The 17529-nt window shown below is 40.6% G+C and overlaps 1 protein-coding gene across 2 annotated transcripts in view; it reads left to right on the top strand.

Annotated features, from left to right (window-relative positions):
* The window catches only part of FECH (ferrochelatase), a 34053-nt gene extending 21786 nt beyond the window's left edge, over positions 1-12267 (top strand). For both annotated transcript variants that reach the window (XM_006019089.3, XM_014517705.2), the window contains exons 5-11: positions 2728-2862; positions 3906-4012; positions 6076-6174; positions 9646-9753; positions 10858-11022; positions 11424-11483; positions 11883-12267. In XM_006019089.3, the coding sequence (XP_006019151.1) occupies positions 2728-2862; positions 3906-4012; positions 6076-6174; positions 9646-9753; positions 10858-11022; positions 11424-11483; positions 11883-12017 (809 nt within the window). In that variant the 3' untranslated portion in view covers positions 12018-12267. The remainder of the gene's footprint in view (positions 1-2727; positions 2863-3905; positions 4013-6075; positions 6175-9645; positions 9754-10857; positions 11023-11423; positions 11484-11882) is intronic.
* Positions 12268-17529: the final 5262 nt, after the last annotated feature.

Below are 17529 nucleotides of genomic sequence, written 5' to 3'. Positions count from 1 at the left end.
TCCAGGCTACACGCAGATTTGCACTAAAACACATTTTAAACAATTTTAACTATGCTAGTGCAAACTCTTGCATCACCAGGATTTTCAAACTGGTATAAAAATAATTTGAATCAAATTTAGCTTTAGTGGTAGGATTTAGGGATGTTAATTTATACCTGTTTCCAAAGCAGTTTTAGCTGGAAACTGCAGTGGGACAAGAGTAGGGAGTGAGGGACACTGCCAGGGCAGAGGGAGCTGTGGCTTGGAAGCGAGGGGCAGGGCACCAACATATCAGGGATGCTTAGCACCATAAAGTAACAGGGTGGAACAGCTGTAGCTGGGCCTGCATCCCGGTGAGTGAAAGGGGTAGGGGGAACTCTGATTTTCCATGATGGAAAAAAAAAATCAAATGCCAAAATATATAGGTATTTAGAATTTATTATAATGATTGAGGCACTGGTAGGCTCCCAAATTGCTTTAACATTGTAAATGTATCAAGAAAACATTGTGTTCAACTGATACCTATATGCATAGTGGCGTTTCATTTTAATCATGGAAAAATGTGTGGATTTGGGGGTTTTAATTGGAGAATTCATGATTTTTAAACAGAGAAAACCAGGACCAGTTTTGATGATACATATGCTTTGGACTTCAGGTGATTTACAGTCCTTTGTATTAAGAACCCATTTTAAAATGTGGGTAGTTAAGTGTTAGAGTTGCAAAACTGGTGAAGAGCTTAATATCAGCTCATCAGTTTGTTTTAAAGGGTTGAGTACAACCCTGCCAACAGACATGGTAATGTGACTCTGTTGCAGTGGGCCTCTGTGAGAGTAGATAAAGAATAGCTCTTGTTCAGAGCCTAAGCTCACTAACTACACCTTGCCATTGCAGTGTACATGATAGTGTTTTCAGTTAAAGCAGTTTCTTGGGGGGTTAATTGCATAACAGTGTTAAGCTAATGGCTTCAAGGGAGTTTATCTATATTTCTCAAAAGTGTCACTCCCTCCTACTCTATAATATGGTCACTAAATGAAATCCACCCTATCTTTATCTATTTGTGCAGTCTTTTCATCTAGTTCTATTATTTTAGAGCCCTAATATACTGCTTAAGGAGTAACAGCAGTTTTAGAAGGTGAACTAACTGCTTTTTGTATATGCTAATTATGATCTTGGAAGATTCACCAATACAAGTGCAGAACACACTTGCCTTAAAATAGCTTGAAAAATGCTTTCAGCCTGAGATGTAACGTTTTGGAACTTTCTGAACTCCTGTCTAATACTCGTACTTCTGTTATGTGGAGCACTAAGCTGTGCAGCACTGATAATTGCAGACTGTTCCCTTGAGTTGTTAATTGTCTTGTTTGACAGCATGCAAGGCAGTAGGTAGCAACACTATGCAATTCTTCCTTTCCTTTCCAAACAGAGGAATAATTTGCTCTGTAAATCAGTAAGAAATGATGTGTTTCACTTTGAGAATACCATATTTCACCCGAATCCAAGACGACTTTGAATTTAAGATGACCTCCCGTAATAATTAGATTCCACACATGGAACATTTAAAATTTTGTTTTATTTATTCTAAACAGTCCTGGTGACAAAAACCAACAAGCTGTAAGTTCAACAAGCATTACTTTAATCTATCTTAGGTTCTGTCTAGGAAATCCTGGCAAGTCCCACTCCTTTCTTAGACTTGCAACTTAAGACTAGTCTCCTTCACATGCATCTTCACTCCCATTCTCTTTGCTGTTCTCTTCACTGCTTTTTTTCCCCCTTATTCCAGGGTAGAATTCTATAGAGCAGTGCTGCGTTAGGCACGCAAGTTCCTTTCCCATCCTATCTCATATGATGGTTGGTTTATGTAAAGTGATTCTTGTGCTTGTGTGTGCTGGTCTGCAGCTGTGGATACAGCAGACAGCCAAAGTTGTGAAGACCTGACCTGTACAGAAATGATTAATAATGATTTTTTTTGAGTCCATAACTTGAATTGCCTCCAAGGGGTCTGAGTACTCGTACTTTTAGAATGATGCCTCTGAAAGGCGTCATCCATAGATTTTGAGGTATATCAATTTTGTTACCCCAAGACATGTAACAAAACTGCTTTCTTTTACTAATGTGTCCATACACAACAGCAGAAAGACTTGGTACAGCTTATCCTGATTCTGGAGAGTGAAATGAACTATACTGGTATAACAGTGTGGACATTTGAGAATTTATTAGCATAATTGCATCAGGAAAAATCATACCTATTGGCAACATACTTATCCTGGCTTAAAACCTTCTTAGTGTAGACCAGGCTAAATTAGAGTTTCTGAAGTGTTATGTTTCCAAAAGCAGTTCAGAGTTAAATGAAAGGAGCGCAGAAAAGGCGACATCCCCAGCAGACTGATGCAATAAATCAGTTTTAAGTTCTGCTAACTCTGGCCTGCTTTCTGCTAATAGGCAAGTAAGATCAATCACTTGATCAAAGTACCTAGTTTATGTAACAACAGTTGAGAGAGGGAGCCAGAATAGCATGCCAACAATATAAGTCTCTTGTTTTGTACCACCCTTCATTAGTGGTGATAGGAGAGTGCACTCAAAGGCTTGTAAGTTTGAGCTTTGGCTGAAGTGAAGGAGGGGGTGGTGCAATTGCTTACTGAAAATTTCACGAGCTCTGACTGCAGCCCATTGTAAAGTGATTTTCAAATCGGAGTGTTTGCAGATAAAATGATCAGCTGCTGTTTCTTTTTGTCTCTCCTCCACTGATAGCACCTCATAAATACTATATTGGTTTTCGGTATGTCCATCCTCTGACAGAAGAAGCAATTGAAGAGATGGAAAAAGATGGAGTTGAAAGGGCTATTGCTTTCACACAGTACCCACAGTACAGCTGTTCTACCACAGGTGAGTGGGTATGCAGAAGGGTGGTAGAAGGGGAAGGTAAGCAGGTTGCAAATAACCACATGACTTGAGAGACCAGTCACAAGAGCCTTGTAAAAGCACTCAGCTGTGGATAAGGACTCAAACTTTCTTTCTCTTAGAACAAGCCTTTTGGTTGGATTGTTTTAGGTCTTAACATTTAATATTCCTAGTAGAACATGGAAAACCTGGAAGATGTTATTAAGTACAAGATGTTTTCTAGTAGGAGGGAAATCTAAACTCATCATTAGGCTTCCATATCTCACAGCCCTCTCTTGAGAGATTAAGCAGTTTTACAGATCAGTAGACTGAAGTACAGCTCGCCAATGTCATGTCAAGCAAATGGCACAGCCAGAAGTGGAACCCAAAAGTTCTGACTAAGTCTCCAGCTCTAACAACCAGGGGTCATAACTCAGACATTTTTTTTGGAGGGCATGGAGGGGCAGCCACTTGCAAGGGATGTTTGTCAATGGAGGACTGCCATTAGTAGGATCCATGCTGGTTGGCTGTGAGCCTTTAATGCTGGGAAACTGGACTTCATGTGTGGGAACGGGTACAGATTAACAAAACACTGAGCAACATGGATGTGGGACTTGCTGTTGTATTTTTTCGTTTTTTGATGGTTGTGGAATAGGTATGAATTAGTTTAATAAAGAGTTAACTGTATGCTTGATGTGACTGTGTGTTGGGTACCTCTGCCCTAGACCCATTGCAAATGCAAACACAAGGCAGATCTCAGCCACTACCTTCCCCTATCACAGGTGAGAGTGCTGTGGAACACTTCTTATGTACATTTTCATTTATACCAAAGGTTCATGCCTCCTTAAAAAACATTTCTCTAGGTATCTTGAGTTTTCATAGCACAAATGACTGATCTCTTAATAAGTGTCTGAATATGCAGTCATTTAGCATATTGAAATAGTTTGCCATCGAAGTATTTTTGTCTGTAATGTTTTATATTCTTTCATATTTTGGCTGAGCATACAGCTAAAAAGTTCCTGCTAATGTCTGAAATCTTTGTGTTTCAGGAAGCAGCTTAAATGCCATTTATCGGTACTATAATAAAAAGGGGGAGAAGCCAAAGATGAAATGGAGCATTATTGACAGGTGGCCTACACATCCCCTTCTCATTCAGGTATGCATTTGCTTGCAAATTATTGCTTGCCATCAGTTAAATCCTTTGCTTGTTAACTGGAAAGATTGAACATGGATCCATTCAGAGACAGCTATGGCATCATCCCTTGTCATTTTGGTTTATTTTAAGATTGCTGCCAGAATTCAAGGATTTTGGTTGCAGTCTGGCTGGACAACAGTGTCAAACGATTGTTGTATAACATGCCTCCTTTTACGTGTGTGTGTGTGTGTGTGTGTGTGTGTCTCTGTCTGTGTAAATTTAAACAGCTGGATGCTTGACTTGAATTGGATGAATACAGGAAAATAGAATTTCAAGCAATTTCTTTGCTTTGCCAGCTTGAATGAATATGTGTTCCAATAAAGAAAATACTTATGCCAAGTTGTTTTTTCTTTCTGGATATATATTGTTCCTTTAAGGCATTGATACATTTCCAATAAGAAGTGCAGAAGAGAAATATGAAAAAAATGTTTTTCATTAAGTCTCAATTTCTAACAAAATGCAAGCTTCTTAGTTTTGGAATATGCTGAATTTATATGCTAGATAGACACTGCCTTATATCCAGATTTAGATTTGTTTCAAAGTTTAAAAAATTTTTTTAGAAGAAAAGGAATATTTCATTTTGATTGTGGTTCACAATACTCAAGTTTCTGATGTGCCATGTCTAAATAATAGGAGGCAGGCAGTGTAGTTGGAATTCATGGATATTGGCCTTTCCTATTGACTTCCATGATAGCAACATCAGGACAGCCTTCAGAAAGTTGGAGAATTTGACTGTGGAAGGAGACATTTTTAGCTTTAAAAAAGTGGAATGCCTCTGAGAGGTGGGTACCTGGCCTCAAAAGCAGTTGCAACAGAACTGCTTAATATTAGAGGCATTCTGTAATGGTTTTTTTGTTTTTTGGTTTTTTTTTTGAGAATGCCCCCTTTTCAGGTGAGAGACATTGGAGGAGTTTGAGGAAGTGGAGCAGGAGCTATTCTTCTTTGCCTTTGAGCTTGTTTTCATGTTTATTTTTTGGTGTTTTTAGTTTTAGTTTTGGGTTGTTTTCTCTGTTTCCCTCAATCATACCCTGGACAAGAGCAAGAAAAGAAAACAGTCTGCAAAGCCAAGGACTCCTCATGATAGTTGTCTGTATGTCAGATTGGGGGTCTCACCCTTTGGAGGTGTCCCTCTTTCATCCACTGAAGTACCTCAGTGGAGTTCATGAATGGTGCTGTCCATTAGAACGACTGTATGTGTATATGTACATTTTTTGTAAGCCAACCAACTTGTGTTTCTCCAACCCCCTGGGAGACTCAGTAAAGTGCTGGATCAGCCCCTGACTCTACCCTTAGAACAGGAATTCACCATGCATAAGCCATTGAGACAGCATCTTTTCCATTCTTTATAGTTCCTTACTATCCAGCCATGTCTCTGTAACACCAGGCCTTTTCAGTCATTGGTATGAATCTTAGGCCAGAACTTGTTACTTTTATCTTTCATGGGAGAACAGGAACTTTTTTTCAGGCCTTGCTTAACTGAAATAATTTGTCATCCCATGACATTCTTCTCTCACTTTGAGACTGGATAAACAGCTCGGGGAGCTGAGCATTCTGAAGGATGGGTGCTTGTCTCTGGAATGTTCTCCATATTGCTTCAGCCGATTCCTAGTTTGTCACCCACTAGGGTACGCTCTCTCTTTATTCAACGCTCTCTCTGTCAGCAGCTTGGCTGATGATATTTGAGGAAAGATCTATCAGTTTGCTGTATAATATTCAATTTGTCTACATAACTGAAATACTAGGGGGCTGATGCAGAGTTCATCCAGAGCCTTTGCACTGACTTGGGTTTTGGATTAGGTGCTATTGTTCATTATTCAATGAGTATTTTACTTTAAGCACTACTGCTCAAACTCTCACTTAGGCTGTCTACTAAAAAGAGAATATTTTGCAGTATCATTAGAAGTTTATATGATGGCCTAGAGCAAAGAAGCTGGGCCCCAGGCAATTTATGTATGTTCCCTTCAACAGACTGGTGTCTTTCAGCAGACTGTTGTATATCTTCTGTCTTTCTTTTTGTTTAACAGTGCTTTGCAGACCACATACAGAAAGAACTGGATCTGTTCCCACCAGAGAAAAGGAAAGAAGTTGTGATTCTTTTCTCAGCTCACTCACTTCCAATGTCTGTAAGTAACATGGAGTTGCAGCTCATGGTGTTAATCTTCAGGATCACCCTATGGGTCTGACGGACTATATCGCCAACACAGCTGAGAGATTAGAGTAGTGTGGCACTTGTAGATGAGCCTTGTACTGCTACACACACCTGCCATGACACAGAACCCACTCATATGTTCAGTGCTTTGAAATGGTGATATCTGTGGGTGGGTGGGGAGAAAGGAAAGTGTATTTTCTCATTTTTTCAGAAAAAATCACTCTTCTTTAGAGCAGTGGTTTTAAACTTTTAGACCGGGGCAGGCAATTATTTCAGCTGGAGGGCTGCTTACCGAGTTTTGGCAAGCTGTCAAGGGCCACATAGGTAGCCCTGCCCCTTGACAGGTGCCCCGCACCCTGGTCACCATCTTGTGACCAGAAGCACCACCCTCTAACCCCTGTCCTTTGCCACCAGAAGTCCCTCCCCTTGCCTCCGGAAATACTCCTTTCAGCAAGGGGTTTTGCCATCTCAGAAGCAGAAAAAGTGATCATCTACAACATTCATTAATTTGATTTTAAAAAAATGTTTGTCCTGATTTACATGTTTGTGTAATGTACGCAGAGGTGACTGTACAATAGTTTAAAATGAAGTCTTATTCTTGTATATTGTGGGGGGGTGGATTTAGGTTTTTGGGGGCTGTGGATGTGGGGGGGAGGATGGCTGGGGTGGGGTGTATGTATGGCAGTGCGAGGGGAGGTGTAGGTGCATGTTTATGGAGGGGTGTGCATGTAGGACTCGCCCTATGAATGAACACTCACTACTTCTGTGCCTGCATACATGCACATACTCTACCCCTGTGCCTGCCCACATGCACATGCACACATACATACCCCTACCAGCGCAATCCCATGCTCCGCAGTCCGGGGATACAGCCCGGAGCCACAGCCAGGTGGTGCTGGAGCAGGGCAAGGGCAGGAAAGCAGGGAACTGGGTGGAGGTGGGTGGGACTGGGCTGCTCAAGCCTGCAAACCTGGTAAGTGCTCCCTCTGGGTCCTACTGCCCCTGTCTCCAGCCAGCTTTGAGAGGGAGCCGGGGAAAATAAATATTAATTTACTAAATTTTTTAAGGGCTCCTCAGGCCAGACAGAATGGGCCAGATCTGACTTGCAGGCTGTATTTTGCCAGTCCCTGTTTTAGACCCAAGGCATCTCTGGGTAGACTCAAAGCATGACTTTAACTTGTGAATTGCATGGCATCCCATTTCAAAAGCTAGTTTATTACACTGCTTACCTTCTTGCAGGGGGCTAGGTAGTAGGGATAGGGGAATGGTCAGGCAGGGCCTGAGACTGCACTTTTCTGCTTATTTCCTAACACCTCCCAACACCCTTCAGAGCCTCTCTCTACACCCTGGTTGAGAATCACTGCCATAGAGGAATTGAACTAGAACCTTTGTATGGTTCTATTAGCCCATTAAGAGTGGGTGACTTGAATGCAGTGGACTATGAGTATCAGCTTAAATGCAGTGGTTTCTTACAGGTTTTTTTTTTTTTCAAAAGAATGTGATGCCCAAATGGCATTTTTTTTTTTTATACCAGTTGAAGCTATAGCATCTATCTGTGTTTGAAGGATACACAGTTTTGCTACAGTATTTCTTATAAGTCTCTTTTCTATCCATGTCAATTAGAAAACACTTTGAACAATAATACTTTCTAGGCCAGGATTTTCATAGTTTTGTCATATGCTTTGTGACATGCTTCATCTTTGGGTCTTGTCTACTTTGAGTAGTTTTTAGCTGTTGCCGCAAATACCCATGTTTATAGCCACAAGTTCACCGCGGTAGCAGAAATTCTCAAAAGCCTGTTCAGCCAATGTAATTCCTTTTTTTTCTCTTTCTAGTGGCTTCTTCATACCTTGAACTTCTTTGCTTTATGTTCAAAGTGTGCATTTTTGTATCTTTTCTGAAATCCCACTTCATATTGTAGGGGTATAGGTTGTAGCTGTGTTGGTCTAAGGACATAGGCAGACAAGGTTCTTTGAGTCAATCTGATATCTTTTATTAGACCAGCTTAAATAGTTGGAAAAATTCTTCTTGGCAAGCTTGTGGGTACACATACCCTTCATCAGGCTGAGGAAGCATCTGCAGTTGGTGTGTGCTCCTCTTCTTTACTATTCATTCCATCCAGGAAGAGTACACATCAGCTGCAGACACTTCCTCAGCCTGACAAAGGGTATTTGTACCCAAAACCTTGTTAAGAAGAATTTTTCGAACTATTTGAGTTGATCTAATAGAAGATTTACCCAAAGAACCTTGTCTGGGTTCATATTGTATGCATCAACCACATGGTAGTGAAGAAACTAGTCTCGCCTGACAAAACTAAATAGTGTTGGGACTTTGTTGTCACTTCAAGTAAGGGGAAGCTGTCACAAGCAGGTGGTGGGGTTTAAACTGCATTCACTATTCTAAAGCCATCCTGGTGGGTGTCAGAGCTAAAGTGTAATCTGTGGACATTTATTCTGCTGTTTCTTAGCCCTAAAAATCAAGTTCGTAGGAATATGCTGCCATCTAGTGGTAAACAGCAAAAGACATTTTGGGACATTGGAGAAATTATTTGTATTAGGGTAGTGCCTAGAGGCCCAAGATCTGGCATCCTTTGTGCTATGTACTGAATAAACTTTTAGTGAGAAACAGTTCCTTCCCACAGGAGCTTGCAGCATAAACAGCTGAGACAGACAAAGGAAAGTATTGGTACAGAGCAATGAAATGATTTCTTCAAGGACACACTTGTTCAGTGGCTGGGCCTGGGATAGAACCCAGGAGTACTGACTCCCAGCCCCGATTCTCCTACATATTCTTTGCAGAATGACCAAGGGAAACAAAAGCAAGAGGATTCTACTTTGATTTTTACCTAGACCATTAAGAACTGGCAACCCTCATCCTGTTGGCCATCCATGAAGTCATTGGGCACTGATGGGAATAAGATGGAAAACCTGGTGATGGTGGCAAGTCATACATATTCCCTGTGCCTCTATTTTATAGATGATAAAACTTAATTATCAATCTCAAAGCATATTACAGATTTTTATATGTAATGTACTATGAGATCCTCTGGGAAATAACTATGTATGTGCACTGTGTGCAATGTGCAAATTACTTAACTAACTGAAAGAGAACAACTTGTGACTTAAGCAGCTTGAAAAATTTGTATCAAATCACTAGGGGAGAAGTAAGTATTCTTTACAGTAGCCAACTAAACCTATTCTCTTTCACTGTAATTTTGAAATTCCAGTAAAATAATTCAATGCGTAATTCAGAGTTGTGTTCTTTGAGGTATATGTAATGTTTTCTGTGTACTGCACCTCTAGGATTATATATATGGCCTTTGTCTTCTGAACACATTTTGTTCCTTTGAACTAATATTTTTAAACCAGTTTTCAGAGGTACCTTGTACATTAGAAAGAGGGAACTTTCACTCAGAGAATGCAAGGTTGATATTTCTGTGTCGCAGGTTGTGAACCGCGGTGATCCATACCCTCAAGAGGTGGGAGCTACTGTCCAAAAAGTCATGGAGAAGCTGAACTATTCCAACCCTTACAGGCTTGTTTGGCAGTCCAAAGTAAGTTAACAGATTGCAATGCCACCTGGCCCTTAGTCATCGATATTTAGGAGGATCTTTTTCCCAAAACTTTGTGCAAGTCTCATCCTGTTTCTCTTGCTTTCAAGAAGCATCTCTGTTACTATAGTTTGTCACTTTTGGGGTCTTTGGTTTTGTCTTTTGTAACTATTCCAGAGCCACTTAAAGCTCATGTTGCTCACAAGTATTAATGCATTATCTCCATAGATTTTTATCATAGATCCAGACACTTCAGCACATAGTAGTAGTAGTAGTAGTAGTAATAATATCATCAGGTGGTGGATATTTTTCTTATCAGGAGGTAGAAACTATTATGTGATGCTTGCTCAAATTTCTGTCCAAAGTATCTTATATGATAATATGCACTATAAGTGCTAGGGGCTAATCCATGCAAGCTTCATTTTTTGGGTAGGTAGTGCAAAGCAGGTTGATTTATTTTTATTTTATTTTATTTTTCCTGAATACGTGACTGCTTCAAACTCTATCTGATATCAAGGAACTTTAATCCTCATCAGAATTTTGTAGCGGCATTAACTTATGTTTTTCAAATAAGTTACGTTTTAGGGAGGCAAAGGTTTGTTTTAAAGCCAGGAAGTAGCAAGTCAGTTTATTATGGTGACCTAGTATCAGATATTGCTTGGATTTAAAGGGATGCTACAACTTACTCTGAGAATGGTCAAATCCTTCCAAGGCAGGTTACTTTTGTGCAAAGCTGCAGTCTTTTAGTAGAACTGAAAACAAAATAAACTTGTTTTATAACCAAACCCCCTCCCCCCAGGGAAATGGCCCAGTTAAAATAAAAACAATAAAATCCACCCTGACTTGCACGTGTGGCTTACTTTGGGTAAATACAACCTCCTTGTCAGAATGGTAGTGTTAGAGCTAGAATAGAGGGGTTTGTAATCTTCATAAAAATGTAGGAGTTGGAGTGGGGGAAATACTGTTATAAAAAACAAGGAATGGATTAATTTGATTGTTTAATTAAAATTATGCCCTTGCAGTCTGGTTTAAGGTAAGAACATCTTTTTGTAGAAATGAGTTTGATCAATTTCTGAGGCTTTTTTTTCTCCTCCCTTTTTTTTATAGGTAGGACCAATGCCGTGGCTTGGTCCACCGACAGATGAAGCTATTAAAGGACTCTGTGAAAGGGGAAAGAAGAATATTTTGTTGGTTCCAATAGCATTTACTAGTGACCACATTGAAACACTCTATGAACTGGATATTGAATATGCACAAGGTGTAGCTAATGAGGTAAGCCCATGACAGTGCTCATAACTTCTTGGGCAGATTTGCTCCCGAATTCATTTTTTTTCTCTCTAGCTCTGTTTTTACACTTCAGTGGTTTTGGCCCAGTTCTCTTCTGGTGTGAATCAAGACTTAATCTGAACTGGTTTAAAAAAAAAAAAGTAACATATTTCAGTAAAGTAAAACTGAGTGTATAATTAGACCATTTTGTATTTTAACTTTTCAAGGTAAATGGTTTGTATCTTCATCTGTAAACTAGGATTCAAAATGTAGAAAAAAGTTATTGAGTTTAATATATTAATTTTAGGGGCAGCTTCTAAATGATATAGAAGTGATGTCTCTGAGAACTGCAGATTTTTTTTTCCTATCAAATGTTACTTTCTTTTTCTTCCTTTGTTTTGATACAGTGTGGAGTTGAGAACATCAGAAGAGCTGAGTCCCTTAATGGAAATCCATTGTTTTCCAAGGTATTCAGATTGTTCTGATTGCTGTTACTATTGTTATTACAGAGTAATCCTCTGGAAAGCTTCAGAAGATTATGGGTTTCCTACCATGCTGTTAACTTTGAAAATAGACATGGAATTCTTATACCTTATAGTCTACGGAGGATAACTACTTTTCTTTGTCACTTTTAACTAATCTTAATTTTTGCTTTGATAAAATTGTATATGAATAATGCTTAAAAACCATTTTCACATTATAGCTTTTGGTCTGGCTAATAAGTTAGTTTGGTAATACGTTGTGGGTTTGTGGGCAGGAGTGGAGGGAGTTGTTTTTCTTTTTTTTTTTTTTTCTTTTTGCAGCCAGCTTATTCTTTTTTGCTTTTTAATATTCTCGTGTTTTTTTTGTTTGTTTGTTTTTTTTAGGCACTCGCAGACTTGGTCTATTCACATATCCAGTCAAATGAAATATGCTCCAAGCAATTAACCCTCCGTTGTCCACTTTGTGTAAATCCTGTCTGCGGGGAGACAAAAGTCTTCTTCACTAATCAACAGCTATGATACACAGTCCCCACCCCACAGACTGTTTGGACCATGGCTCATGTAATAATAATTTTGGATTATGCAGGAACATCACCAAACAGTGCAGTACTGCAGACAGCAGAAATAATGCATACAGACCAAACTGTTCTTTCTGCTACACTGCTCCAGCCCATTGGTTTCAATCGTGTTGGACTCCTGTAACAGAGGAGAGTTTGAACTGGAATATTTTTTTAATATGAGAGGTATGGATGAAAGGGAAGGAGAAAAGGGCTTGATCCTGTGAGATGCTGAGACCTCAGCTTCTTTCAGCCTTATAAGAGTTGGTAGGGTTCAGCATTTCATAGCATGAACCCAAAAGTAAAGCACTAAAATTAGCAAACCTTGGATACAAATTGGCATCTAAGTCTCTTTGCAGGGACTTCTTTATGCACTTATGAATACATTGACTTCAGCCTTCTAGTTAGTATACTATTTTTTTTTGCTTCCAATGCATTATTGCTACCACCATTGCCAGTTATTTGTTCTTAGACGGACATTTTCAGATGGGTTTTGATGATCAAGTGACTTCTGATTCTTTTTAAAATACCATGTACTTTTTTAACAACATAAATGATTTGTATGGTTTTCCCAAAAGAAGAGGATCTGCTGAAGCCCAGACTGGCTTGGGGGCAAAATTGTTTACATTTTCTTGAAACTTTCTCATTATCTGCAGGAAACTGCCTAAGAAGAGCAAAAAATGAAAGAGAAACTCCTGGGCTTTTTTTTTTTTTTTTTTTTTTTTGAGCATTTGCAGCTTAATAGAGTAATGGAACCCCCATTTCCCCCAACAGCTGGCGGTATGGTATGGCTGGTTGTAAGGGTTTTCTGGGTGTGGAGACAAACAAATGCATGTGGGGAGATGATTTAAAAAACAAATTTTTTTTGGCTGGGGTGCTGTTTTTTTTTCCAAAAGGGCTTTTTATCTGTTGTGTCAAGCAAATTCAGAAAGTTGAGGCGACTCCCTGTCGGAGGGTTTATAGATCTGCTGTGTGCTTTCTGCCGTGTCGCAACGTTGTGGTTTTTGTGGGAATCTCTCTGGAGCTGCATAGGTGCAATTGATCCAGTTTAATTCATGTCATCAATTTAAAACCCAAATGATGTATTATGAGAAATTTACATTGTGGTGGGTGACTGGGAAGGGGGAGCCGCCTGTCCCTCATACTTGCAGCAGCCAGAAATGAAATAGGGCTCATAAATTCTCTAGCCAGAAATGAAATAGGGCATGGTGTATCCCCTGGGCCGTTGTTGGGTCTCATAACCACTTCTGGCTAAATTTCTAGCTGTTAGCGGTGGGCATTTGGGCACACCAGAAATGTGGAATCAAGCCCTAGGTTTATTCTACAGAACCTCTGTAAATTTAAACCCTTTTAACTCTGGCACCAGGACTGGAGACAAACTGTCTCTGAATGGAAAGGAACTTAATGTCTCAGCTGCTGACCAGCACAGCATTTCTCATTTGGGGCTTGAAATAGGTTCAGAGCAGAGCTCTTGCAGAGCCTGGATTAGCATCCCCTTTGTCGCGAGAGCCTTTCACTCCAGGGCAGGATGAAGCCCGTTTGGTGGAGGAAAAGGCATTGGTCTGAGCTGTCAGCTTCCAAATGTTTACACTGAGTAATTAGCATTGAGATGCTGCAGGCCTATTGCAATTTGTTCTAACTCAGGCAGATGTTCCTTAAATTGATGAATCATCTCACCATAAGGCGTGGAGGGGGAGGGGCAGTGCTGACACTAAGTTTCATTTGCCCAGGTAGTTATGAGGTTTGCACAGTTTGTGCTTCTGATCTCCAGGGGATTTTTAAGGAGAATTTCTTTAGGATTTTTAAGGTGATCCCAGGACTTTTGCAAAAACTTGTCTTATTCTTTCTTTGTTTGGAAGAGTTGGTGTTCAGGGTGCTGGAGAACTAATGCTATTGTTATGTTTGAGCCAATAGGCCAGATTAGAGTGTAAGGATAGGTGAGCTGCATCTACCTGCCTCAGCCAGGCCCTCTGTGCCAAAGGAGGCTGCTTCCACTGCCTCTGTTCCTTCCTTTCTTGCTGGAATGCCCTGTGCTGAGGCAGATGCTGAAGTTAAACCTTTGTAGATGCCAAGGGAACTGAAACCACTCTCTTTATGTAAGTTTTAATTTTCAACCATTAGGCTCCACCTCACTCTGTACTATCCGGCCAGTGGTTTTGTACAACAGAACCCAGATGCTTTGTAGGTCAGATTCCTTACCCCTTGAACTGATATGGGTATCTTGGCTGCATGAGATTGGTGAGATGATCTAGCTGTTTCCTGTAATTTAGGGTTTCTCTAGGCACTGCTGCTCTTATCACAGATTACTGCTAAACTCCGATGAGGGGGGAAGCAGCCAATAGCTGAGTAGTTCATCCTTAATTCAGCAAGCTACTGTGAACTGAACAGGGTGCGAATCAGCCAGACATGAATGATCCCAGGTTCTACTGCATATTCTCTAGACAGCATGACAAACTTCAGGTGATACTTTTCCTTTCTTCTGTATGTTGGCCTACTGGCCTTTTTATTTACTTAACACAGTCTATGCACTGCATAGACAAAGCTTTGTCTCTCCAGGAGCTCTGATTTGCCTTTATATTCCTTCATTCCAAGTTAAAGAGTTTGGGGTTTTTTCTGTGCAGGAGTGAGGGGGTTCATTGAACTCCTAATGCCTCCTGAGCTTCATGGGTCTTTAGTGTTATATATTCCTGTTCTCCTTTTCATCCCTTTCCTTACACCTACTGATCATGCTGATGAGAGAATATAGACCTTCAAGAACCAGTTACTGCTTTTTGGTGGAATTGATGGAAGTGACCCAGGTGGGTCATTCAGCAATATTCTGTCCTAAGGTGGGAAAGTCTTTGGCCACATTTGGTGAATCAGAACAAGGAGTGCACAGTAGGGAGTAGATTTGTCTCCGTTGCCACTTCTCCAACTGCGACTGATTAATAGAACGCAATGTATGCATAACGCTTTCCTACCAATTCCCCTTTCTTCTAAAGGTCTTGAAGAATACATTGGCTTTTGGGTATTGTTTGTGACCTGCACAACTGGATATTCACCCCAAGTTGGAAACTGAAGACCAATATGAACATCGTAATGCAGTAAAAATGATTGGCTTTTTATTTTCATATTGGAGAAGGGTGAGGAATTAGCTAGCACTAATTATGAGGCATTAATGCATTATTCCCAGTAATAGGCTGCATTTAAAGTTGACTTTTATGCAGGCTAACCACAAGTGAGCTAATTAACAAACCTGTTTAGGGTATTGTTGCTATTGGCACATTGTGTAGTAATCACTAATCACTTAATTTTCCAGCTTTTAGCAGATGAATCCTGACTCAATGATTTGGTAGGCCTTTTTCTCCCCCTCTTTTTAGTTAACAGAATATAGTGTCACTCTCTCTTCTATTTAACACATTATTTTGTCTGAGAGAATTCAGCAGAGCATTACAACTCTAATTAAAAAAAGCATTATGGTTACCTACCTATGACCTTTTTTGTAGATGGTGCAATATTTTCTTGCATTAAAAATATAAATGTGAGAGGAGAAAAACATGATGTGAATTCTGCTGTAGACAAAATACGATCAGCGTGCACGTTTTAGTAGAAAATCTGAGTATGGTCACAATGAGTTTTCTGGGAACCTCACATTTGTGTGCCTTGTCCTCATCTTACTGCTCTAATATTCTGTATCCTCTGTGGCTTGCTATTAGGAGACTTGTTTTATATTTTGGTAAACTTTTCTGCATTTGGTTTGCAGCTGAAGCAAGTTGTTAGTCTGTGGTGCTGCTCACTTGGAGCCAGTTCTTGTCTGAACGTTCTGCTCTGGCTGTAGAGAAATCAGAGTTTGAAAGTGTTCAACAGTGTCCACAGACTTGAGCCTGGGAAATCTAGTTTGATTTTTAGTTACAGGTTGCACTCCTTTACAGTTCATTTGTGAAATACTTTATAGCACTTTATAAAGTGTTATAATTTTATTTTTGCCTTGGAAAAAATGCAGAGATGGCTGTGGGTGTAAATTTTAAAGATGGAATATCGAGATTTTGGTACCTCATCTGTTTCATTAATAAGAGCTGAGCAGCTATATCTAAGCACATGGCTCCAAAAACTGAAAGAAAAACAGCCCTTGAGCCCCAAGGAAAGAATTGGGGAAATAAATAACCTTGTGAAACAAAGCGTTTTGTAAGAATGTGCTTGGGGTGAGGTTGTTGTTTTAAGCCTTGTGTCACTTTGCTCCCCTGTGCTTGCTCATGCACGTATTTTCTCTCAACTTATGTCTTAGGGCTCCTATACATGTGCAGGGAGGAGCGCGCAGTAATTGCAGCGCGTAGGAGCAGACTCAATTAATTGAGTCTGCTGAAGTGTGCTAATTGCCGCTCTCTAGCAGGCTCCAGTGTCATGTGTATCGGTGTCCCTGTGCTGAAAAATGGCAGTGGGACACTAAAACTTGAACAAGCTTTAGTTTAAAGCACCCTGCTGCCATTTTTTAGTGTGGGAATGCTGATGCACACAATGCTGGGGGCACTTCTAATTAGCGCAGCTCTTGGAGCTGCATTAATTAAAGTGCCCCCCCCCCCCACCTCCTGGAGCACATGTATAAATGCCCTTAATTTCCAGCTTTTTTTTAGAAAAAGGATATGGCTTCCAAAAGTGGTGCTGTAATGCCACAGTTACGTGTATGTGTGTGGGGGGGGTTCTTTAGTACCTAAAAAGGTGGAATCTAGGACTGTGCGAAGCTTTGGTCCCTGATTTGACTTGGTGGAGATTCGGCCTGATTTGGTGGCTGAATCTCCGAATCCAATTCGAATTGGAGGACCCTTTTAATCTCTCCGAATCAAATCGGAACCCTCCGAATAGATTTGGAGAATTTCAGAAAGATTGGGTGATTCAGAGATAGAGACAGCTTTTAAATGTTTTTTCTACATGCCTCAAAGTACCAGGTGGCCTGTGAATGCTGTGATGCTGGAGCGCATGGAGTGTCCCACAGAAGTGCAGGGGGCTCCCTGGTGTGCTCAGCAGCAGACCCAGAAGTGGACCAGAAGCACTTCCGGTCCACATCTGGGTCTGCTGGAGAGCAAGCAGAGGGGTCCCCACCTGGCTCCATGATTGGTGCCTCCTGGGTTTGGGGGGGCACCTGGGGTCCCCCTGAGGCTGATCACCAAGCCAGGGGGAGCAGCACGCTTCCCGGTGGACCCAGAAGTGGACCAGAAGTACTTCTAGTCTGCTTCCGGGTCTGCTGCTGAGCATGCTGGGGAGCCTTGAGGTATGTAGAAAAAACATTTAAAGCTGTGTCTGTGGCTGAATTGCTGATTCTCTGAATCTTCAGATTCGGATTTGTCCGAAGTGAAGACAGTGATCCGAATCAACGAATTGAATAACTATCCCCAGTTCGGGCCAAATCCAAATCGAATAGGGCCCTTTTTGCACATCCCTAGTGGAATCTTGGCCTGCTACTAAAGGTGAAGTTTTTGCCATTTGAGTTCATTGCAGCC

The sequence above is a fragment of the Alligator sinensis genome, unplaced genomic scaffold (assembly GCF_000455745.1).
Source record: "Alligator sinensis unplaced genomic scaffold, ASM45574v1 scaffold347_1, whole genome shotgun sequence".
NCBI lineage: Eukaryota > Metazoa > Chordata > Crocodylia > Alligatoridae > Alligator > Alligator sinensis.
Note: the sequence above shows the minus strand (reverse complement) of the source record. Positions and strands in the feature narration are given on the sequence as shown.